Source organism: Pseudophryne corroboree, chromosome 1 (assembly GCF_028390025.1).
Source record: "Pseudophryne corroboree isolate aPseCor3 chromosome 1, aPseCor3.hap2, whole genome shotgun sequence".
NCBI lineage: Eukaryota > Metazoa > Chordata > Amphibia > Anura > Myobatrachidae > Pseudophryne > Pseudophryne corroboree.
The window spans coordinates 1,270,423-1,297,179 of record NC_086444.1 but is presented as its reverse complement, the minus strand read 5'-3'; the positions used below and the strand labels follow the sequence as shown (position 1 = coordinate 1,297,179).

At 50.8% G+C, this 26,757-nt stretch overlaps 1 protein-coding gene across 1 annotated transcript in view; it reads right to left on the bottom strand.

The window, feature by feature from the left end:
* CA9 (carbonic anhydrase 9) overlaps positions 1–26,757 on the bottom strand; it is a 283,599-nt gene that overhangs the window by 249,929 nt on the left and 6,913 nt on the right. Inside the window, exon 2 of the mRNA XM_063926458.1 lies at positions 26,141–26,224. Coding sequence (XP_063782528.1) covers positions 26,141–26,224 — 84 coding nt within the window. The remainder of the gene's footprint in view (positions 1–26,140; positions 26,225–26,757) is intronic.

Genomic DNA, 26,757 nt, shown 5'->3' with positions numbered 1-26,757 from the left:
ACAGATGCCCCCTAGTAGAGCTGTCCCTAGTACAGATGCCCTCTATTAGAGATGACCTAGTACAGATGACCCCTAGTAGAGCTGACCCTAGTACAGATGCCCCCTAGTAGAGATGACCCTAGTACAGATGCCCCCTATTAGAGATGACCCTAGTACAGATGCCCCCTAGTAGAGCTGAAACTAGTACAGATGCCCCCTAGTAGAGATGACCCTAGTACAGATGCCCCCTAGTAGAGATGACCCAGTACAGATGCCCCCTAGTAGAGCTGACCCTAGTACAGATGCCCCCTAGTAGAGATGACCCAGGACAGATGCCCCCTAGTAGACATGACCCTAGTACAGATGCCCCCTAATAGAGCTGACCCTAGTACAGATACCCCCTAGTAGAGCTGACCCTAGTACAGATGCCCCCTAGTAGAGCTGCCCCTAGTACAGATGCCCCCTAGTAGAGATGACCCTAGTACAGATGCCCCCTAGTAGAGCTGCCCCTAGTACAGATGCCCCCTAGTAGAAATGAACCTAGTACAGATGCCCGCTAGTAGAGATGACCCAGTACAGATGCCCCCTAGTAGAGCTGCCCCTAGTACAGATGCCCCCTATTAGAGCTGCCCCTAGTACAGATGCCCCCTAGTAGAGATGAACCTAGTACAGATGCCCGCTAGTAGAGATGACCCTAGTACAGATGCCCCCTAGTAGAGATGACTCTAGTACAGATGCCCCCTAGTAGAGCTGCCCCTAGTACAGATGCCCCCTATTAGAGCTGACCCTAGTACAGATGCCCCCTAGTAGAGATGACCCTAGTACAGATGCCCCCTAGTAGAGATGACCCTAGTACAGATGCCCCCTAGTAGAGCTGACACTAGTACAGATGCCCCCTAGTAGAGATGACCCAGTACAGATGCCCCCTAGTAGAGTTGACCCAGTACAGATGCCCCCTAGTAGAGATGACCCTAGTACAGATGCCCCCTAGTAGAGTTGACCCAGTACAGATGCCCCCTAGTAGAGATGACCCTAGTACAGATGCCCCCTAGTAGAGATGACCCTAGTACAGATACCCCCTAGTAGAGCTGACCCTAGTACAGATGCCCCCTATTAGAGCTGACCCTAGTACAGATGCCCCCTAGTAGAGATGACCCCAGTACAGATGCCCCCTATTAGAGCTGACCCTAGTACAGATGCCCCCTAGTAGAGCTGACCCTAGTACAGATGCCCCCTAGTAGAGCTGACCTGTGCACAGATGCCCCCCAGTAGAGATGACCCTAGTACAGATGCCGCCTAGTAGAGATGACCCTAGTACAGATGCCCCCTAGTAGAGATGACCCTAGTACAGATGCCCCCTAGTAGAGATGACCCTAGTACAGATGCCCCCTAGTAGAGCTGACCTGTGCACAGATGCCCCCTAGTACAAATGACCCTAGTACAGATGCCCCCTAGTAGAGATGACCCTAGTACAGATGCCCCCTAGTAGAGCTGCCCCTAGTACAGATGCCCCCTAGTAGAGCTGTCCCTAGTACAGATGCCCCCTAGTAGAGATGACCCTAGTACAGATGCCCCCTATTAGAGATGACCCTAGTACAGATGCCCCCTAGTAGAGCTGACCCTAGTACAGATGCCCCCTAGTAGAGCTGACCCTAGTACAGATGCCCCCTAGTAGAGATGACCCTAGTACAGATGCCCCCTAGTAGAGATGACCTAGTACAGATGCCCCCTATTAGAGATGACCTAGTACAGATGCCCCCTATTAGAGATGACCTAGTACAGATGCCCCCTAGTAGAGCTGACCCTAGTATAGATGCCCCCTAGTAGAGATGACCCTACTACAGATGCCCCCTAGTAGAGCTGACCCTAGTACAGATGCCCCCTATTAGAGCTGACCCTAGTACAGATGCCCGCTAGTACAGATGACCCCAGTACAGATGCCCCCTAGTAGAGCTGCCCCTAGTACAGATGCCCCCTATTAGAGCTGACCCTAGTACAGATGCCCCCTAGTAGAGATGACCCAGTACAGATTCCCCCTAGTAGAGCTGACCCTAGTACAGATGCCCCCTAGTAGAGCTGACCCTAGTACAGATGCCCCCTAGTAGAGCTGTCCCTAGTACAGATGCCCCCTAGTACACATGCCCCCTAGTAGAGCTGTCCCTAGTACAGATGCCCCCAGTACAGATACCCCCTAGTAGAGCTGACCCAGTACAGATGCCCCCTAGTAGAGCTGAAACTAGTACAGATGCCCCCTAGTAGAGATGACCCTAGTACAGATGCCCCCTAGTAGAGCTGACCCTAGTACAGATGCCCCCTAGTAGAGCTGCCCCTAGTACAGATGCCCCCTAGTAGAGCTGTCCCTAGTACAGATGCCCTCTATTAGAGATGACCTAGTACAGATGACCCCTAGTAGAGCTGACCCTAGTACAGATGCCCCCTAGTAGAGATGACCCTAGTACAGATGCCCCCTATTAGAGATGACCCTAGTACAGATGCCCCCTAGTAGAGCTGAAACTAGTACAGATGCCCCCTAGTAGAGATGACCCTAGTACAGATGCCCCCTAGTAGAGATGACCCAGTACAGATGCCCCCTAGTAGAGATGACCCTAGTACAGATGCCCCCTAGTAGAGATGACCCAGGACAGATGCCCCCTAGTAGACATGACCCTAGTACAGATGCCCCCTAATAGAGCTGACCCTAGTACAGATACCCCCTAGTAGAGCTGACCCTAGTACAGATGCCCCCTAGTAGAGCTGCCCCTAGTACAGATGCCCCCTAGTAGAGATGACCCTAGTACAGATGCCCCCTAGTAGAGCTGCCCCTAGTACAGATGCCCCCTAGTAGAGATGACCCTAGTACAGATGCCCCCTAGTTGAGATGACCCAGTACAGATGCCCCCTAGTAGAGCTGCCCCTAGTACAGATGCCCCCTAGTAGAGCTGCCCCTAGTACAGATGCCCCCTAGTAGAGATGACCCTAGTACAGATGCCCCCTAGTAGAGCTGCCCCTAGTACAGATGCCCCCTAGTAGAGCTACCCCTAGTACAGATGCCCCCTAGTAGAGATGACCCTAGTACAGATGCCCCCTAGTTGAGATGACCCAGTACAGATGCCCCCTAGTAGAGCTGACCCTAGTACAGATGCCCCCTAGTAGAGCTGCCCCTAGTACAGATGCGCCCTAGTAGAGCTGACCCTAGTACAGATGCCCCCTAGTAGAGATGACCCTAGTACAGATGCCCCCTAGTAGTGCTGACCCTAGTACAGATGCCCCCTAGTAGAGCTGTCCCTAGTACAGATGCCCCCTAGTAGAGATGACCCTAGTACAGATGCCCCCTATTAGAGCTGACCCTAGTACAGATGCCCCCTAGTAGAGATGACCCTAGTACAGATGCCCCCTAGTAGAGCTGCCCCTAGTACAGATGCCCCCTATTAGAGCTGACCCTAGCACAGATGCCCCCTAGTAGAGCTGACCCTAGTACAGATGCCCCCTATTAGAGCTGACCCTAGTACAGATGCCCCCTAGTAGAGCTGACCCTAGTACAGATGCCCCCTGTTAGAGCTGACCCTAGTACAGATGCCCCCTTGTAGAGATGACCCTAGTACAGATGCCCCCTAGTAGAGCTGACCCTAGTACAGATGCCCCCTAGTAGAGATGACCCTAGTACAGATGCCCCCTAGTAGAGATGACCCTAGTACAGATGCCCCCTAGTAGAGATGACCCTAGTACAGATGCCCCCTAGTAGAGATGACCCTAGTACAGATGCCCCCTAGTAGAGCTGACCCTAGTACAGATGCCCCCTAGTAGAGATGACCCTAGTACAGATGCCCCCTAGTAGAGATGACCCTAGTACAGATGCCCCCTATTAGAGCTGACCCTAGTACAGATGCCCCCTATTAGAGCTGCCCCTAGTACAGATGCCCCCTAGTAGAGATGACCCTAGTACAGATGCCCCCTAGTAGAGATGACCCTAGTACAGATGCCCCCTAGTAGAGATGACCCTAGTACAGATGCCCCCTATTAGAGCTGACCCTAGTACAGATGCCCCCTATTAGAGCTGACCCTAGTACAGATGCCCCCTAGTAGAGATGACCCTAGTACAGATGCCCCCTATTAGAGATGACCCTAGTACAGATGCCCCCTAGTAGAGATGACCCTAGTACAGATGCCCCCTAGTAGAGATGACCCTAGTACAGATGCCCCCTAGTAGAGATGACCCTAGTACAGATGCCCCCTATTAGAGCTGACCCTAGTACAGATGCCCCCTAGTAGAGATGACCCTAGTACAGATGCCCCCTATTAGAGCTGACCCTAGTACAGATGCCCCCTATTAGAGCTGACCCTAGTACAGATGCCCCCTAGTAGAGCTGACCCTAGTACAGATGCCCCCTAGTAGAGATGACCCTAGTACAGATGCCCCCTATTAGAGCTGACCCTAGTACAGATGCCCCCTAGTAGAGATGACCCTAGTACAGATGCCCCCTAGTAGAGCTGCCCCTAGTACAGATGCCCCCTAGTAGAGATGACCCTAGTACAGATGCCCCCTATTAGAGCTGACCCTAGTACAGATGCCCCCTAGTAGAGATGACCCTAGTACAGATGCCCCCTAGTACAGATGCCCCCTATTAGAGCTGACCCTAGTACAGATGCCCCCTAGTAGAGATGACCCTAGTACAGATGCCCCCTAGTAGAGCTGCCCCTAGTACAGATGCCCCCTAGTAGAGATGACCCTAGTACAGATGCCCCCTATTAGAGCTGACCCTAGTACAGATGCCCCCTAGTAGAGATGACCCTAGTACAGATGCTCCCTATTAGAGCTGACCCTAGTACAGATGCCCCCTAGTAGAGCTGACCCTAGTACAGATGCCCCCTAGTAGAGATGACCTAGTACAGATGCCCCCTAGTAGAGATGACCCTAGTACAGATGCCCCCTAGTAGAGCTGACCCTAGTACAGATGCCCCCTAGTAGAGCTGACCCTAGTACAGATGCCCCCTAGTAGAGATGACCCTAGTACAGATGCCCCCTAGTAGAGATGACCTAGTACAGATGCCCCCTAGTAGAGATGACCCTAGTACAGATGCCCCCTAGTAGAGATGACCCAGTACAGATGCCCCCTAGTAGAGATGACCTAGTACAGATGCCCCCTAGTAGAGATGACCCTAGTACAGATGCCCCCTAGTAGAGATGACCCTAGTACAGATGCCCCCTAGTAGAGATGACCCTAGTACAGATGCCCCCTAGTAGAGATGACCTAGTACAGATGCCCCCTAGTAGAGATGACCCTAGTACAGATGCCCCCTAGTAGAGATGACACTAGTACAGATGCCCGCTATTAGAGATGACCCTAGTACAGATGCGCCCTAGTAGAGATGACCTAGTACAGATGCCCCCTAGTAGAGATGACCCTAGTACAGATGCCCCCAAGTAGAGATGACCTAGTACAGATGCCCCCTAGTAGAGATGACCCTAGTACAGATGCCCCCTAGTAGAGATGACCCTAGTACAGATGCCCCCTAGTAGAGATGACCCTAGTACAGATGCCCCCTAGTAGAGATGACCTAGTACAGATGCCCCCTAGTAGAGATGACCCTAGTACAGATGCCCCCTAGTAGAGATGACCTAGTACAGATGCCCCCTAGTAGAGATGACCCTAGTACAGAAGCCCCCTAGTAGAGATGACCCTAGTACAGATGCCCCCTAGTAGAGATGACCCTAGTACAGATGCCCCCTAGTAGAGATGACCCAGTACAGATGCCCCCTAGTAGAGATGACCCTAGTACAGATGCCCCCTAGTAGAGATGACCCTAGTACAGATGCCCCCTAGTAGAGATGACCCTAGTACAGATGCCCCCTAGTAGAGATGACCTAGTACAGATGCCCCCTAGTAGAGATGACCCTAGTACAGATGCCCCCTAGTAGAGATGACCCTAGTACAGATGCCCCCTAGTAGAGATGACCCTAGTACAGATGCCCCCTAGTAGAGATGACCTAGTACAGATGCCCCCTAGTAGAGATGACCCTAGTACAGATGCCCCCTAGTAGAGCTGACCCTAGTACAGATGCCCCCTAGTAGAGATGACCTAGTACAGATGCCCCCTAGTAGAGATGACCCTAGTACAGATGCCCCCTAGTAGAGCTGACCCTAGTACAGATGCCCCCTAGTAGAGCTGACCCTAGTACAGATGCCCCCTAGTAGAGATGACCTAGTACAGATGCCCCCTTGTAGAGATGACCCTAGTACAGATGCCCCCTTGTAGAGATGACCCTAGTACAGATGCCCCCTAGTAGAGATGACCTAGTACAGATGCCCCCTAGTAGAGATGACCCTAGTACAGATGCCCCCTAGTAGAGCTGACCCTAGTACAGATGCCCCCTAGTAGAGCTGACCCTAGTACAGATGCCCCCTAGTAGAGATGACCTAGTACAGATGCCCCCTTGTAGAGATGACCCTAGTACAGATGCCCCCTTGTAGAGATGACCCTAGTACAGATGCCCCCTAGTAGAGATGACCCTAGTACAGATGCCCCCTAGTAGAGATGACCCTAGTACAGATGCCCCTTAGTAGAGCTGACCCTAGTACAGATGCCCCCTAGTAGAGATGACCTAGTACAGATGCCCCCTTGTAGAGATGACCCTAGTACAGATGCCCCCTAGTAGAGATGACCCTAGTACAGATGCCCCCTAGTAGAGATGACCTAGTACAGATGCCCCCTAGTAGAGATGACCCTAGTACAGATGCCCCCTAGTAGAGCTGACCCTAGTACAGATGCCCCCTAGTAGAGATGACCTAGTACAGATGCCCCCTTGTAGAGATGACCCTAGTACAGATGCCCCCTAGTAGAGATGACCCAGTACAGATGCCCCCTAGTAGAGATGACCCTAGTACAGATGCCCCCTAGTAGAGATGACCCTAGTACAGATGCCCCCTAGTAGAGATGACCCAGTACAGATGCCCCCTAGTAGAGATGACCTAGTACAGATGCCCCCTTGTAGAGATGACCCTAGTACAGATGCCCCCTAGTAGAGATGACCCAGTACAGATGCCCCCTAGTAGAGATGACCCTAGTACAGATGCCCCCTAGTAGAGATGACCCTAGTACAGATGCCCCCTAGTAGAGATGACCCTAGTACAGATGCCCCCTAGTAGAGATGACCCTAGTACAGATGCCCCCTAGTAGAGATGACCCCGTACAGATGCCCCCTAGTAGAGATGACCTAGTACAGATGCCCCCTAGTAGAGATGACCCTAGTACAGATGCCCCCTAGTAGAGCTGCCCCTAGTACAGATGCCCCCTAGTAGAGATGAACCTAGTACAGATGCCCGCTAGTAGAGATGACCCAGTACAGATGCCCCCTAGTAGAGCTGCCCCTAGTACAGATGCCCCCTATTAGAGCTGCCCCTAGTACAGATGCCCCCTAGTAGAGATGAACCTAGTACAGATGCCCGCTAGTAGAGATGACCCTAGTACAGATGCCCCCTAGTAGAGATGACTCTAGTACAGATGCCCCCTAGTAGAGCTGCCCCTAGTACAGATGCCCCCTATTAGAGCTGACCCTAGTACAGATGCCCCCTAGTAGAGATGACCCTAGTACAGATGCCCCCTAGTAGAGATGACCCTAGTACAGATGCCCCCTAGTAGAGCTGACACTAGTACAGATGCCCCCTAGTAGAGATGACCCAGTACAGATGCCCCCTAGTAGAGATGACCCTAGTATAGATGCCCCCTAGTAGAGCTGACACTAGTACAGATGCCCCCTAGTAGAGTTGACCCAGTACAGATGCCCCCTAGTAGAGATGACCCTAGTACAGATGCCCCCTAGTAGAGCTGTCCCTAGTACAGATGCCCCCTAGTAGAGATGACCCTAGTACAGATGCCCCCTAGTAGAGATGACCCTAGTACAGATGCCCCCTAGTAGAGATGACCCTAGTACAGAAGCCCCCTAGTAGAGCTGACACTAGTACAGATGCCCCCCTAGTAGAGATGACCCAGTACAGATGCCCCCTAGTAGAGATGACCCTAGTAGAGATGCCCCCTAGTAGAGCTGTCCCTAGTACAGATGCCCCCTAGTAGAGATGACCCAGTACAGATGCCCCCTAGTAGAGCTGACCCTAGTACAGATGCCCCCTAGTAGAGCTGCCCCTAGTACAGATGCCCCCTAGTAGAGCTGCCCCTAGTACAGATGCCCCCTAGTAGAGCTGACCCTAGTACAGATGCCCCCTAGTAGAGATGACCCTAGTACAGATGCCCCCTATTAGAGATGATCCAGTACAGATGCCCCCTATTAGAGCTGACCCCAGTACAGATGCCCCCTAGTAGAAATGACCCAGTAGAGATGCTCCCTAGTAGAGCTGACCCAGTACAGATGCTCCCTAGTAGAGCTGCCCCTAGTACAGATGCCCCTATTAGAGATAACCCTAGTACAGATGCCCCCTAGTAGAGATGACCCTAGTACAGATGCCCGCTAGTAGAGATGACCCAGTACAGATGCCCCCTATTAGAGATGACCCTAGTACAGATGCCCCCTAGTAGAGCTGCCCCTAGTACAGATGCCCCCTAGTAGAGATGACCCAGTACAGATGCCCCCTATTAGAGATGACCCTAGTATAGATGCCCCCTAGTAGAAATGACCCAGTACCGATGCCCCCTAGTAGAGCTGACCCCAGTACAGATGCCCCCTAGTAGAGCTTTCCCTAGTACAGATGCCCCCTAGTAGAGATGACCCAGTACAGATGCCCCCTATTAGAGATGACCCTAGTACAGATGCCCCCTAGTAGAGATGACCCTAGTACAGATGCCCGCTAGTAGAGATGACCGTAGTACAGATGCCCCCTAGTAGAGATGACCCTAGTACAGATGCCCCCTAGTAGAGCTGACCCTAGTACAGATGCCCCCTAGTAGAGTTGACCCAGTACAGATGCCCCCTAGTAGAGATGACCCTAGTACAGATGCCCCCTAGTAGAGATGACCCTAGTACAGATACCCCCTAGTAGAGCTGACCCTAGTACAGATGCCCCCTATTAGAGCTGACCCTAGTACAGATGCCCCCTAGTAGAGATGACCCCAGTACAGATGCCCCCTATTAGAGCTGACCCTAGTACAGATGCCCCCTAGTAGAGCTGACCCTAGTACAGATGCCCCCTAGTAGAGCTGACCTGTGCACAGATGCCCCCTAGTAGAGATGACCCTAGTACAGATGCCGCCTAGTAGAGATGACCCTAGTACAGATGCCCCCTAGTAGAGATGACCCTAGTACAGATGCCCCCTAGTAGAGATGACCCTAGTACAGATGCCCCCTAGTAGAGCTGACCTGTGCACAGATGCCCCCTAGTACAAATGACCCTAGTACAGATGCCCCCTAGTAGAGCTGCCCCTAGTACAGATGCCCCCTAGTAGAGCTGCCCCTAGTACAGATGCCCCCTAGTAGAGCTGTCCCTAGTACAGATGCCCCCTAGTAGAGATGACCCTAGTACAGATGCCCCCTATTAGAGATGACCTAGTACAGATGCCCCCTAGTAGAGCTGACCCTAGTACAGATGCCCCCTAGTAGAGCTGACCCTAGTACAGATGCCCCCTAGTAGAGATGACCCTAGTACAGATGCCCCCTAGTAGAGATGACCTAGTACAGATGCCCCCTATTAGAGATGACCTAGTACAGATGCCCCCTATTAGAGATGACCTAGTACAGATGCCCCCTAGTAGAGCTGACCCTAGTACAGATGCCCCCTAGTAGAGATGACCCTACTACAGATGCCCCCTAGTAGAGCTGACCCTAGTACAGATGCCCCCTATTAGAGCTGACCCTAGTACAGATGCCCGCTAGTACAGATGACCCCAGTACAGATGCCCCCTAGTAGAGCTGCCCCTAGTACAGATGCCCCCTATTAGAGCTGACCCTAGTACAGATGCCCCCTAGTAGAGATGACCCAGTACAGATTCCCCCTAGTAGAGCTGACCCTAGTACAGATGCCCCCTAGTAGAGCTGACCCTAGTACAGATGCCCCCTAGTAGAGCTGTCCCTAGTACAGATGCCCCCTAGTACACATGCCCCCTAGTAGAGCTGTCCCTAGTACAGATGCCCCCAGTACAGATACCCCCTAGTAGAGCTGACCCAGTACAGATGCCCCCTAGTAGAGCTGAAACTAGTACAGATGCCCCCTAGTAGAGATGACCCTAGTACAGATGCCCCCTAGTAGAGCTGACCCTAGTACAGATGCCCCCTAGTAGAGCTGCCCCTAGTACAGATGCCCCCTAGTAGAGCTGTCCCTAGTACAGATGCCCTCTATTAGAGATGACCTAGTACAGATGACCCCTAGTAGAGCTGACCCTAGTACAGATGCCCCCTAGTAGAGATGACCCTAGTACAGATGCCCCCTATTAGAGATGACCCTAGTACAGATGCCCCCTAGTAGAGCTGAAACTAGTACAGATGCCCCCTAGTAGAGATGACCCTAGTACAGATGCCCCCTAGTAGAGATGACCCAGTACAGATGCCCCCTAGTAGAGCTGACCCTAGTACAGATGCCCCCTAGTAGAGATGACCCAGGACAGATGCCCCCTAGTAGACATGACCCTAGTACAGATGCCCCCTAATAGAGCTGACCCTAGTACAGATACCCCCTAGTAGAGCTGACCCTAGTACAGATGCCCCCTAGTAGAGCTGCCCCTAGTACAGATGCCCCCTAGTAGAGATGCCCCTAGTACAGATGCCCCCTAGTAGAGCTGCCCCTAGTACAGATGCCCCCTAGTAGAGATGACCCTAGTACAGATGCCCCCTAGTTGAGATGACCCAGTACAGATGCCCCCTAGTAGAGCTGCCCATAGTACAGATGCCCCCTAGTAGAGCTGCCCCTAGTACAGATGCCCCCTAGTAGAGATGACCCTAGTACAGATGCCCCCTAGTAGAGCTGCCCCTAGTACAGATGCCCCCTAGTAGAGCTGCCCCTAGTACAGATGCCCCCTAGTAGAGATGACCCTAGTACAGATGCCCCCTAGTTGAGATGACCCAGTACAGATGCCCCCTAGTAGAGCTGACCCTAGTACAGATGCCCCCTAGTAGAGCTGCCCCTAGTACAGATGCGCCCTAGTAGAGCTGACCCTAGTACAGATGCCCCCTAGTAGAGATGACCCTAGTACAGATGCCCCCTAGTAGTGCTGACCCTAGTACAGATGCCCCCTAGTAGAGCTGTCCCTAGTACAGATGCCCCCTAGTAGAGATGACCCTAGTACAGATGCCCCCTATTAGAGCTGACCCTAGTACAGATGCCCCCTAGTAGAGATGACCCTAGTACAGATGCCCCCTAGTAGAGCTGCCCCTAGTACAGATGCCCCCTATTAGAGCTGACCCTAGTACAGATGCCCCCTAGTAGAGCTGACCCTAGTACAGATGCCCCCTATTAGAGCTGACCCTAGTACAGATGCCCCCTAGTAGAGCTGACCCTAGTACAGATGCCCCCTGTTAGAGCTGACCCTAGTACAGATGCCCCCTTGTAGAGATGACCCTAGTACAGATGCCCCTAGTACAGATGCCCCCTAGTAGAGCTGACCCTAGTACAGATGCCCCCTAGTAGAGATGACCCTAGTACAGATGCCCCCTAGTAGAGATGACCCTAGTACAGATGCCCCCTAGTAGAGATGACCCTAGTACAGATGCCCCCTAGTAGAGATGACCCTAGTACAGATGCCCCCTAGTAGAGATGACCCTAGTACAGATGCCCCCTAGTAGAGATGACCCTAGTACAGATGCCCCCTATTAGAGCTGACCCTAGTACAGATGCCCCCTAGTAGAGCTGCCCCTAGTACAGATGCCCCCTAGTAGAGATGACCCTAGTACAGATGCCCCCTAGTAGAGATGACCCTAGTACAGATGCCCCCTAGTAGAGATGACCCTAGTACAGATGCCCCCTATTAGAGCTGACCCTAGTACAGATGCCCCCTAGTAGAGATGACCCTAGTACAGATGCCCCCTATTAGAGATGACCCTAGTACAGATGCCCCCTAGTAGAGATGACCCTAGTTCAGATGCCCCCTAGTAGAGATGACCCTAGTACAGATGCCCCCTATTAGAGCTGACCCTAGTACAGATGCCCCCTAGTAGAGATGACCCTAGTACAGATGCCCCCTATTAGAGCTGACCCTAGTACAGATGCCCCCTAGTAGAGATGACCCTAGTACAGATGCCCCCTATTAGAGCTGACCCTAGTACAGATGCCCCCTAGTAGAGCTGACCCTAGTACAGATGCCCCCTAGTAGAGATGACCCTAGTACAGATGCCCCCTATTAGAGCTGACCCTAGTACAGATGCCCCCTAGTAGAGATGACCCTAGTACAGATGCCCCCTAGTAGAGCTGCCCCTAGTACAGATGCCCCCTAGAAGAGATGACCCTAGTACAGATGCCCCCTATTAGAGCTGACCCTAGTACAGATGCCCCCTAGTAGAGATGACCCTAGTACAGATGCCCCCTATTAGAGCTGACCCTAGTACAGATGCCCCCTAGTAGAGCTGACCCTAGTACAGATGCCCCCTAGTAGAGATGACCTAGTACAGATGCCCCCTAGTAGAGATGACCCTAGTACAGATGCCCCCTAGTAGAGATGACCCTAGTACAGATGCCCCCTAGTAGAGCTGACCCTAGTACAGATGCCCCCTAGTAGAGATGACCCTAGTACAGATGCCCCCTAGTAGAGATGACCTAGTACAGATGCCCCCTAGTAGAGATGACCCTAGTACAGATGCCCCCTAGTAGAGATGACCCAGTACAGATGCCCCCTAGTAGAGATGACCTAGTACAGATGCCCCCTAGTAGAGATGACCCTAGTACAGATGCCCCCTAGTAGAGATGACCCTAGTACAGATGCCCCCTAGTAGAGATGACCCTAGTACAGATGCCCCCTAGTAGAGATGACCTAGTACAGATGCCCCCTAGTAGAGATGACCCTAGTACAGATGCCCCCTAGTAGAGATGACACTAGTACAGATGCCCCCTATTAGAGATGACCCTAGTACAGATGCGCCCTAGTAGAGATGACCTAGTACAGATGCCCCCTAGTAGAGATGACCCTAGTACAGATGCCCCCTAGTAGAGATGACCTAGTACAGATGCCCCCTAGTAGAGATGACCCTAGTACAGATGCCCCCTAGTAGAGATGACCCTAGTACAGATGCCCCCTAGTAGAGATGACCTAGTACAGATGCCCCCTAGTAGAGATGACCCTAGTACAGATGCCCCCTAGTAGAGATGACCTAGTACAGATGCCCCCTAGTAGAGATGACCCTAGTACAGATGCCCCCTAGTAGAGATGACCCTAGTACAGATGCCCCCTAGTAGAGATGACCCTAGTACAGATGCCCCCTAGTAGAGATGACCCAGTACAGATGCCCCCTAGTAGAGATGACCCTAGTACAGATGCCCCCTAGTAGAGATGACCCTAGTACAGATGCCCCCTAGTAGAGATGACCCTAGTACAGATGCCCCCTAGTAGAGATGACCTAGTACAGATGCCCCCTAGTAGAGATGACCCTAGTACAGATGCCCCCTAGTAGAGATGACCCTAGTACAGATGCCCCCTAGTAGAGATGACCCTAGTACAGATGCCCCCTAGTAGAGATGACCTAGTACAGATGCCCCCTAGTAGAGATGACCCTAGTACAGATGCCCCCTAGTAGAGCTGACCCTAGTACAGATGCCCCCTAGTAGAGATGACCTAGTACAGATGCCCCCTAGTAGAGCTGACCCTAGTACAGTTGCCCCCTAGTAGAGCTGACCCTAGTACAGATGCCCCCTAGTAGAGCTGACCCTAGTACAGATGCCCGCTAGTAGAGATGACCTAGTACAGATGCCCCCTTGTAGAGATGACCCTAGTACAGATGCCCCCTTGTAGAGATGACCCTAGTACAGATGCCCCCTAGTAGAGATGACCTAGTACAGATGCCCCCTAGTAGAGCTGACCCTAGTACAGATGCCCCCTAGTAGAGCTGACCCTAGTACAGATGCCCCCTAGTAGAGCTGACCCTAGTACAGATGCCCCCTAGTAGAGATGACCTAGTACAGATGCCCCCTTGTAGAGATGACCCTAGTACAGATGCCCCCTTGTAGAGATGACCCTAGTACAGATGCCCCCTAGTAGAGATGACCCTAGTACAGATGCCCCCTAGTAGAGATGACCCTAGTACAGATGCCCCCTAGTAGAGCTGACCCTAGTACAGATGCCCCCTAGTAGAGATGACCTAGTACAGATGCCCCCTTGTAGAGATGACCCTAGTACAGATGCCCCCTTGTAGAGATGACCCTAGTACAGATGCCCCCTAGTAGAGATGACCTAGTACAGATGCCCCCTAGTAGAGATGACCCTAGTACAGATGCCCCCTAGTAGAGCTGACCCTAGTACAGATGCCCCCTAGTAGAGATGACCTAGTACAGATGCCCCCTTGTAGAGATGACCCTAGTACAGATGCCCCCTAGTAGAGATGACCCAGTACAGATGCCCCCTAGTAGAGATGACCCTAGTACAGATGCCCCCTAGTAGAGATGACCCTAGTACAGATGCCCCCTAGTAGAGATGACCCAGTACAGATGCCCCCTAGTAGAGATGACCCTAGTACAGATGCCCCCTAGTAGAGATGACCCCGTACAGATGCCCCCTAGTAGAGATGACCTAGTACAGATGCCCCCTAGTAGAGATGACCCTAGTACAGATGCCCCCTAGTAGAGATGACCCAGTACAGATGCCCCCTATTAGAGCTGCCCCTAGTACAGATGCCCCCTAGTAGAGATGACCCTAGTACAGATGCCCCCTATTAGAGCTGCCCCTAGTACAGATGCCCCCTATTAGAGATGACCCTAGTACAGATGCCCCCTATTAGAGCTGCCCCTAGTACAGATGCCCCCTATTAGAGCTGCCCCAGTACAGATGCCCCCTATTAGAGCTGCCCCTAGTACAGATGCCCCCTATTAGAGATGACCCTAGTACAGATGCCCCCTAGTAGAGATGACCCTAGTACAGATGCCCCCTAGTAGAGATGACCCTAGTACAGATGCCCCCTAGTAGAGATGACCCTAGTACAGATGCCCCCTAGTAGAGATGACCCTAGTACAGATGCCCCCTAGTAGAGATGACCTAGTACAGATGCCCCCTAGTAGAGATGACCTAGTACAGATGCCCCCTAGTAGAGATGACCCTAGTACAGATGCCCCCTAGTAGAGATGACCCTAGTACAGATGCCCCCTAGTAGAGATGACCTAGTACAGATGCCCCCTAGTAGAGATGACCCTAGTACAGATGCCCCCTAGTAGAGATGACCCTAGTACAGATGCCCCCTAGTAGAGATGACCCTAGTACAGATGCCCCCTAGTAGAGATGACCCTAGTACAGATGCCCCCTAGTAGAGATGACCCTAGTACAGATGCCCCCTAGTAGAGATGACCCTAGTACAGATGCCCCCTAGTAGAGATGACCCAGTACAGATGCCCCCTAGTAGCACCACTTCACACACACACACACACACACACACACACACACACACACACACACACACACACACACAATATTCACCAGCCCCGCTGCTGCCCTCCGTCTGGCTGCCTGCTCCTCAGAACAATAGGAGAGACGTCATGACGTCCCTCCCATAGCGCCGCACACAGCCAGAAGCCACTGCCACTGAGGGGAATGAGCCGGCGGCCGCTGGTGACGCAACCTCAGCAGGCGCCCGGCATCCCCATGCGGCTCCGGGCTCACGTTCTTGGTTAGGTGAGCCGGAGGAAGTGGAACTGCATTCCGTCTCCAATTGGAACTAACGTTCCGGCTCACTTTAACCTCTGGTGATACCTGTGATATTGCTCATTTATTGCTATTACTTCTAATTCGCCAATTTTCCCTGATAGACTTGTTGCATACACTTCAGGCTATTTATTCCCTTCCCGGTATTTTTATGCGTTGAATGTATTTCTTTACTTACAGTACTAGTGATATCGTCAATTACCGGAATTATCGTTTTTCCCTCCTCCCTCCTCTCCACCCCCATTTTTCTCAATACATGATCCCTCTGTACCGCTCACTGAAATTCCCATCATTCCTAGATAATCCCCAGGCACCGAGTTTAAAATCTCCTCCAACCTTCTAACCATCCTGCCCCCCAGCACCGCAGCCCCCTCCTCATTCAGGTGCAATCTATCGCAACAAAAAAGATGGCGCCTGACTGAGAAGTCCGCCCAGTGTTCCAGGAACACAAACCCTTCTTTCCTGCACCAGTCTCTGAGCCACACATTTACCTCCCTAATCTCCCTCTGCCTCCCTGGACTAGCGCGTGGCACGGGTAATATAGCACTACAAGCAGTGACGTGGGGTGGGGTGAGGCGGTTGAGGCGGGTGAGGCAGGTGAGGCAGAGCCTTTCCTGTCATACTTACGTTTGTACCAGAGTTTTGATTGTATAAAGTATATGAAAAATACAAAGTATCTGTTTGAAATATCTTCTTTGCATTATGCTAATCCAGTGGCGTAAATTCGTCACAGTCGCCCGGAGGCAAGATAAATAGTGGTGCCCCCCTATTTCCTATATTAAGATAAATATATGTATGTATGTATGTATGTATGTGTGCGTGTGTGCGTGCGTGTGTGCGTGTGTGCGTGTGTGTGTGTGTGTGTATATGGAGTGTTCTGAAAAAAAATTATATACTGTATTTATACATTTAATTGCCTTTTATTTTAAATCACACATTACTTAGCAGTCATACCCAGGATTAGAACCCATGACCTGCTACACTGATGGCAGATTTGTAAAGTGCAGGGACCAGTGAGGAAGTCGGCCACTGAAAAGACAGCGACAGCTATCAATTAACTTAATTCAATGGTGTCACAGAATGGGAGGAGAGGTGCCCCCCTTCAGAGCAGGAGCCCGGCGGCAGATGACTCCGTTGCCTCCCAGAGTTCTGCCTCTGCGCTAATCATTTTTATAGCCAAAACTCTGGAGTAAAAAGTCTATGGCAGGTGAGGCAGTGCCTCCCCTGCAGTGGTGCAAGCAGAAATATTTTCTTAGTGGTACTGAGTGCCGAAAAATGGGCGTGGTCATGTGTTGTGAGGGGGCATGGCCACATGTCACTAGTGGGAGTGGCTACATGACACTAGCGGACAACACAGACTCTTTTCTTTGGACTCTGGGGGTAAGGCTACAATTATATAGTAATGCCTCCAGCATAATAAATACATATAATAATGCCCCCATTTGATAACAATATGTAGTAATGCCTCCAGGATGCTTTGTGGTGCATTATAATTGTGGTAATGGCGGCCAGGGGTGCAGGGTGTGGCAAGTGGTACTGCGTACCCTCTACCAAATTCTTAAGGGTACTCCGTACCCGAGCGTACCTGCATACTTGCACCACTGCTTACCTGTCTATCTTTTCCGCACATCTCCGATCAACACTCACCACATTTCCAGGAGTTTATAATGCACTTGTGTATAATGTCCACATGTATATACTGCTGCACCAGTGTAAAATGCCCAGATGCATATACCGCTGCACCTGTGTATAATACATGTATATACTGCTGCACCTGTGTATAATGCCCACATGTATATACTGCTGCCCCTGTGTATAATGCCCACATGTATATACTGTTGCACCTGTGTATAATGCCCACATGTATATACTGCTGATGCACCTGTGTATAATGCCCAGATGTATATACTGCTGCTGCACTTGTGTATAATGCCCACATGTATATACCGCTGCACCTGTGTATAATGCCCACATGTATATACCGCTGCACCTGTGTATAATACCCACATGTATATACTGCTGCACCTGTGTATAATACCCACATGTATATACTGTTGCACCTGTGTATAATGCCCACATGTATATACTGCTGATGCACCTGTGTATAATGCCCAGATGTATATACTGCTGCTGCACTTGTGTATAATGCCCAGATGTATATACTGCTGCTGCACTTGTGTATAATGCCCACATGTATATACCGCTGCCCCTGTGTATAATGCCCACATGTATATACCGCTGCACCTGTGTATAATGCCCACATGTACGCTTTGGCTCATTTCTTGCGTGTAAATCTGGCTCTGGTACTAACCAGTGCCTCCTGAGACATTTAGCTCACCGCACGTCCCTGACTACAAGAACAGATACAGAGACATCTACAGACTAGAATACCCTTTACTTGTATCAGTATATTAAGGTCTATAATAAAAATGATACGTGGGTGTCAGGATCTCACACTGGAGCCTGGTGACCCTCCGAGTGATGAAACGAGTCATGCCCTGAAATTACTCTGCACCTTTAACTGCACCACCTATACTGCACCACCTAAACTCCAGCACCGATAACTGCACCACCTATACTGCACCACCTAAACTCCAGCACCGATAACTGCACCACCTATACTGCACCACCTAAACTCCAGCACCGATAACTGCACCACCTATACTGCACCACCTAAACTCCAGCACCGATAACTGCACCACCTATACTGCACCACCTAAACTCCAGCACCGATAACTGCACCACCTATACTGCACCACCTAAACTCCAGCACCGATAACTGCACCACCTATACTGCACCACCTAAACTCCAGCACCGATAACTGCACCACCTATACTGCACCACCTAAACTCCAGCACCGATAACTGCACCACCTATACTGCACCACCTAAACTCCAGCACCGATAACTGCACCACCTATACTGCACCACCTAAACTCCAGCACCGATAACTGCACCACCTATACTGCACCACCTAAACTCCAGCACCGATAACTGCACCACCTATACTGCACCACCTAAACTCCAGCACCGATAACTGCACCACCTATACTGCACCACCTAAACTCCAGCACCGATAACTGCACCACCTATACTGCACAACCTAAACTCCAGCACCGATAACTGCACCACCTATACTGCACCACCTAAACTCCAGCACCGATAACTGCACCACCTATACTGCACCACCTAAACTCCAGCACCGATAACTGCACCACCTAAACTGCACCACCTAAACTCCAGCACCGATAACTACACCACCCAAACTCCAGCACCGATAACTGCACCACCTAAACTCCAGCACCGATAACTGCACCACCTATACTGCACCACCTAAACTCCAGCACCAATAACTACACCACCTAAACTGCACCACCTAAACTCCAGCACCGATAACTGCACCACCTAAACTCCAGCACCGATAACTGCACCACCTAAACTGCACCACCTAAACTCCAGCACCGATAACTACACCACCCAAACTCCAGCACCGATAACTGCACCACCTAAACTCCAGCACCGATAACTGCACCACCTATACTGCACCACCTAAACTCCAGCACCAATAACTGCACCACCTAAACTGCACCACCTAAACTCCAGCATCGATAACTACACCACCCAAACTCCAGCACCGATAACTGCACCACCTAAACTCCAGCACCGATAACTGCACCACCTAAACTCCAGCACCGATAACTGCACCACCTATACTGCACCACCTAAACTCCAGCACCGATAACTACACCACCTAAACTCCAGCACCGATAACTGCACCACCTATACTGCACCACCTAAACTCCAGCACCGATAACTACACCACCTAAACTCCAGCACCGATAACTGCACCACCTATACTGCACCACCTAAACTCCAGCACCGATAACTGCACCACCTATACTGCACCACCTAAACTCCAGCACCGATAAGATAACTGCACCACCTATACTGCACCACCTAAACTCCAGCACCGATAACTGCACCACCTATACTGCACCACCTAAACTCCAGCACCGATAACTGCACCACCTAAACTGCACCACCTAAACTCCAGCACCGATAACTACACCACCCAAACTCCAGCACCGATAACTGCACCACCTAAACTCCAGCACCGATAACTGCACCACCTATACTGCACCACCTAAACTCCAGCACCAATAACTGCACCACCTAAACTGCACCACCTAAACTCCAGCACCGATAACTACACCACCCAAACTCCAGCACCGATAACTGCACCACCTAAACTCCAGCACCGATAACTGCACCACCTAAACTCCAGCAACGATAACTGCACCACCTATACTGCACCACCTAAACTCCAGCACCGATAACTACACCACCTAAACTCCAGCACCGATAACTGCACCACCTATACTGCACCACCTAAACTCCAGCACCGATAACTACACCACCTAAACTCCAGCACCGATAACTGCACCACCTATACTGCACCACCTAAACTCCAGCACCGATAACTGCACCACCTATACTGCACCACCTAAACTCCAGCACCGATAACTGCACCACCTAAACTCCAGCACCGATAACTGCACCACCTATACTGCACCACCTAAATTCCAGCACCGATAACTACACCACCTAAACTCCAGCACCGATAACTGCACCACCTATACTGCACCACCTAAACTCCAGCACCGATAACTACACCACCTAAACTCCAGCACCGATAACTGCACCACCTATACTGCACCACCTAAACTCCAGCACCGATAACTGCACCACCTATACTGCACCACCTAAACTCCAGCACCGATAACTGCACCACCTATACTGCACCACCTAAACTCCAGCACCGATAACTGCACCACCTAAACTCCAGCACCGATAACTGCACCACCTAAACTGCACCACCTAAACTCCAGCACCGATAACTGCACCACCTAAACTGCACCACCTAAACTCCAGCACCGATAACTGCACCACCTAAACTCCAGCACCGATAACTGCACCACCTATACTGCACCACCTAAACTCCAGCACCGATAACTGCACCACCTAAACTCCAGCACTGATACTACACCACCTAAACTCCAGCACCGATAACTGCACCACCTATACTGCACCACCTAAACTCCAGCACCAATAACTACACCACCTAAACTCCAGCACCGATAACTGCACCACCTATACTCCAGCACCGATACTGCACCACCTATATTCCAGCACCGATACTGCACCACCTATACTCCAGCACCGATAACTGCACCACCTATACTGCACCACCTAAACTCCAGCACTGATACTACACCACCTAAACTCCAGCACCGATAACTGCACCACCTATACTGCACCACCTAAACTCCAGCACCAATAACTACACCACCTAAACTCCAGCACCGATAACTGCACCACCTATACTCCAGCACCGATACTGCACCACCTATATTCCAGCACCGATACTGCACCACCTATACTCCAGCACCGATAACTGCACCACCGATACTGCACCACCTATACTCCAGCACCGATAACTGCACCACCAATACTCCAGCACCGATAACTGCACCACCTATACTCCAGCACCGATAACTGCACCACCGATACTGCACCACCTATACTCCAGCACCGATAACTGCACCACCAATACTGCACCACTTATACTCCAGCACCGATAACTACACCACCTACACTGCACCACCTAAACTCCAGCACCGATAACTACACCACCTATACTGCACCACCTAAACTACAGCACCGATAACTGCACCACCTAAACTCCAGCACCGATACTGCACCACCTATACTGCACCACCTAAACTCCAGCACCGATAACTGCACCACCTATACTGCACCATCTATACTCCAGCACCGATAACTGCACCACCTAAACTCCAGCACCGATAACTGCACCACCTATACTCCAGCACCGATAACTGCACCACCTATACTGCCCCACCTATACTCCAGCACTGATAACTGCACCACCTATACCCCAGCACTGATAACTGCACCACCGATACTGCACCACCTATACTCCAGCACCGATAACTGCACCACCGATACTGCACCACCTATACCCCAGTACTGATAACTGCACCACCGATACTGCACCACCTATACTCCAGCACCAATAACTGCAACACCGATACTACAACACCTATACTCCAGCACCAATAACTGCATCACCTATACTCCAGCACCAATAACTGCACCACCTATACTCCAGCACCAATAACTGCAACACCTATACTCCAGCACCAATAACTGCACCACCTATACTCCAGCACCGATACTGCACCACTTATACTACAGCACCGATACTGCACCACCGATTCTGCACCACCTATACTACAGCACCGATAACTGCACCACCTATACTGCACCACCTATACTCCAGCACTGATAACTGCACCACCTATACCCCAGCACTGATAACTGCACCACCGATACTGCACCACCTATACCCCAGTACTGATAACTGCACCACCGATACTGCACCACCTATACTCCAGCACCGATAACTGCAACACCGATACTACAACACCTATACTCCAGCACCAATAACTGCAACACCTATACTCCAGCACCAATAACTGCACCACCTATACTCCAGCACCAATTACTGCAACACCTATACTCAAGCACCAATAACTGCACCACCTATACTACAGCACCGATACTGCACCACCGATTCTGCACCACCTATACTCCAGCAACGATACTGCACCACCTATACTACAGCACCAATAACTGCACCACCGATACTGCACCACCTATACTCCAGCAACGATACTGCACCACCTATACTACAGCACCGATAACTGCACCAGCGATACTGCACGACCTATACTCCGGCACCGATAACTGCACCATCAGTACTGCTCCACCTATACTTCAGCACCGATAACTGCACCACCTATACTCCAAAACTGATAACTGCACGACCTATACTCCAACACCGATAACTGCACCACCGATACTGCACCACCTATACTCCAGTACCGATAACTGCACCACCTATACCCCAGCACGAATAACTGCACCTCCGATACTGCACCACCTATACTCCAGCACCGATAACTGCACCACTGATACTGCACCAGCTTTACCCCAGCACTGATAACTACACCACCTATAATCCAGCACCAATAACTCACCACTGATACTGAACCACCTATACTCCAGCGGCGATAACTGCACCACCTATACTCCAGCACCGATAACTGCACCACCGATACTGCACCACCTATACTCCAACACCGATAACTGCACCACCAATACTGCACCACCTATACTCCAGCACCGATAACTGCACCACCAATACTGCACCACCTATACTCCAGCACCGATAACTGCACCACCGATACTGCACCACCTATACTCCAGCACCGATAACTGCACCACCAATACTGCACCACCTATACTCCAGCACCGATAACTGCACCGCCGATACTGCACCACCTATACCCCAGCACGGATAACTGCACCTCCGATACTGCACCAGCTATACTACAGCACCGATAACTGCACCACCGATACTGCACCACCTATACTCCAGCACCGATAACTGCACCACCTATACTCCAGCACCGATACTGCACCACCTATACTCCAGCACCGATAACTGTACCACCAATACTGCACCACCTATACTCCAGCACTGATAACTGCACCACCTAAACTCCAGCACCGATAACTGCACTACCGATACTGCACCACCCATACCCCAGCACGATAACTGCACCACTGATACTGCACCATCTATACTACAGCACTGATAACTGCACCACCTATACTCCAGCACCGATAACTGCACCACCCATACTGCACCACCTAAACTCCAGCACCGATAAATACACCACCAATACTGCACCACCTATACTCCAGCACCGATAACTGCACCACCTATACTCCAGCACCGATAACTGCACCACCGATACTGCACCACCTATACTCCAGCACCGATAACTACACCACCAATACTGCACCACTTATACTCCATCACCGATAACTGCACTACCGATACCCCAGCACCGATAACTGCACCACCGATACTGCACCACCTATACTCCAGCGGCGATAACTGCACCACCTATACTCCAGCACCGCTAACTGCACCACTGATACTGCACCACCTATACTCCAGCACCGCTAACTGCACCACCTATACTCCAGCACCAATAACTGCACCACCTATACTGCACCACCAATACTCCATCACCGATAACTGCACCACCGATATTGCACGACCTATACTCCGGCACCGATAACTGCACCATCAGTACTGCTCCACCTATACTCCAGCACCGATAACTGCACCACCTATACTCCAAAACTGATAACTGCACGACCTATACTCCGGCACCAATAACTGCACCATCAGTACTGCTCCACCTATACTCCAGCACCGATAACTGCACCACCTATACTCCAAAACTGATAACTGCACGACCTATACTCCAGCACCGATAACTGCACCACCGATACTGCACCACCTATACTCCAGCAGTGATAACCGCACCACCGATACTGCACCACCTATACTCCAGCACCAATAACTGCACCACCTATACTCCAGCACTGATAACTGCACCTCTGATACTGCACCACCTATACTCCAGCACCGATACTGCACCACCTATACTCCAGCACCGATACTGCACCCCCTATACTCCAGCACCGATAACTGCACCATTGATACTCACTTGCCTGCCTATCGGCAGTACACACTCACAGTTCCGTGTTCTGAGCTCTGTGCCAAATGCACTCTCTCCCCCCGAGCGGTGACCTCCGGTTCCGGTTTCCCGTTCACGCTACTCACTTCCACTCAGCGTCACATCGTCTCACATGGCTACAGTGAGTCTGTTTTGAATGCTCAGAACGTTGTTTTTTCCCTTTAGCTCTGTGACAGTATTGTCTGTGTGTCAGTTATTACCCAGTCTTGTGTTATCACTGTTTGCTCCCAAATGTAAAGCACAACGGAATATGCTGGCGCTATATAATATTATTATGTGGGGCCTGGAGCTGGAGCGTTATCCGCCCCATTGATACTCTCTCCTGAGTATTCTATAATAGGGGTCACATTGGTGTATTATGGTGAAGCAAGAATCCTGTGTACAATGACGCGCGCCAGTAACGATTCCTAATATTGGGGTCTGAGCACACATAATATATATACCCTTCCAGTCTATCTGTGGGTTATTCCTTTATTTACATAGTCACATAGTTACATAGTCAGTGAGGTTCAAAAGAGGCAAAATGCCCATCAGGTACAACGTGTATTCTGTGTTAATCTGTTTATTTTATAAAGTGCATGCTGAAGTAATGGTTTAGTACCGATTTACAGCAATGATTCAAACCACCCCCAGAATATTAATGTCAATATGCTAAATGCTAAAGCTCTTGATACGTTTTCCTGTTAGAAATTTGTCCAATCCGTTTTTAAATGCATTTACAGAGTCTGCCATTACTACTTCCGCCGGCAGTGAGTTCTAAATCTTTATTGCCCTTACAGAGAAGAAACCTTTCCTACGTTGCGTACGGAATTTCCTCTCCTCCAGCCTCGGCGAGTGCCCACGCGTCCTATTCAGAGTTCTTTTAATAAACAGATCCGCTGCTAGCTCCGTGTAATGCCCCTTTACATATTTGAAGATATTAATAATATCTCCTCTTAGTCTCATCTTTTCTAGTGTATACATATGTAACCTAGTAATCCTTTCCTCATACTCCAGTGTCTCTAACCCTTTAATCAGTTTAGTAGCTCATCTTTGATCTCTTTCTTGTTCCCCGATATCCTTTTTGTAATATGGGGCCCAGAACTGAACGCAATATTCCAGGTGTGGGCGTACCAATGATTTGTACAGCGGCAGGATTACATCCTCGTTACTTGTCTCTATGCCCCGTTTAATGCACGCTAGCACCTTACTTGCCTTCTTTGCTGCAGTTTGGCATTGTGTACTGTTATTAAGCCTATGGTCTATAAGCACCCCCAAATCTTTTTCCACCATAGTTACGCCTAGATTTTCTCCATCTAGAGTGTAAATTGCAAGTGTGTTTTTTGTCCCAAAATGCATAACTTTGCATTTTTCTATGTTGAACCTCATTTTCCATTTAGACGCCCAGAATTCCAGTTTAACTAAGTCATTATGTAGAGACTCCACATCGGCTTCTGAGTTAATTACCTTACACAGTTTCAGGGGCGGAACTGCAGGAGACAACGGAGTCTTTTGCCGCCGGGCTCCAACCCTGAAGGGGGCACTTTTACTCCGTTGTCCCCGCCAGCTTTCAGCCCATGTCACCGGTGACGCTGTCCAGCACATCAATCATCTGATGCCTGCGACGGCTGCGGCTCTAATTAGCCGCAGCCAGCGCTATTTCAATACTTCTGCCCACCTGCTCCTCTTGTAATTGTGTGACTCACCAGCCGGCAGCCAGTGCAGAAGCTCCGCTCCGCCTTCTCCTGCTGCTGCTCTGATCTCCCCTCCCCTCACAGCCAGGCACTCGTCTCATACAGGCAGAAGCTCCGCCTCCCAGACAACGAGGGGCAGCTGCTTGCTTGCACAGTATCTTGAGAATGATGGCTCACAGGGGGTCTCTAAGAGCATGTGTCCCCATCCCCCACTCCTTCAAGGGACCATGCTCGAGCAACAGAAGAAGGGGCAGGAGATGCAAGTGGCAGACTCCCAGCAAGGGGCGGAGCTACAAAGACCTGGTTCCTGCTATGTATGTAACATTGCCCAAGGATGGACATATTCTTCTGGCATGCATGCTTTTCTTTCTGTCTGTCTTGCATGCTTTCCTACACAGAGTACCATGTATATTAACAGGTAAGCACTGTACATACATATTTCATGCTTCTTATGAGGCATGTAACAGTTTAAAACAATATAAGAAATATGTATAGTTATACCCAGTGCAAGGTAAGGCAACCCCCCCCCCCCCCCCCACCACCACCACCAATTTGTGTCTTTCAGCCTCATACCCTTCAGCTTCACTCAAACTGCTCCCCCCCCCCCCTTTACTCTGTGTCTCTCAGCA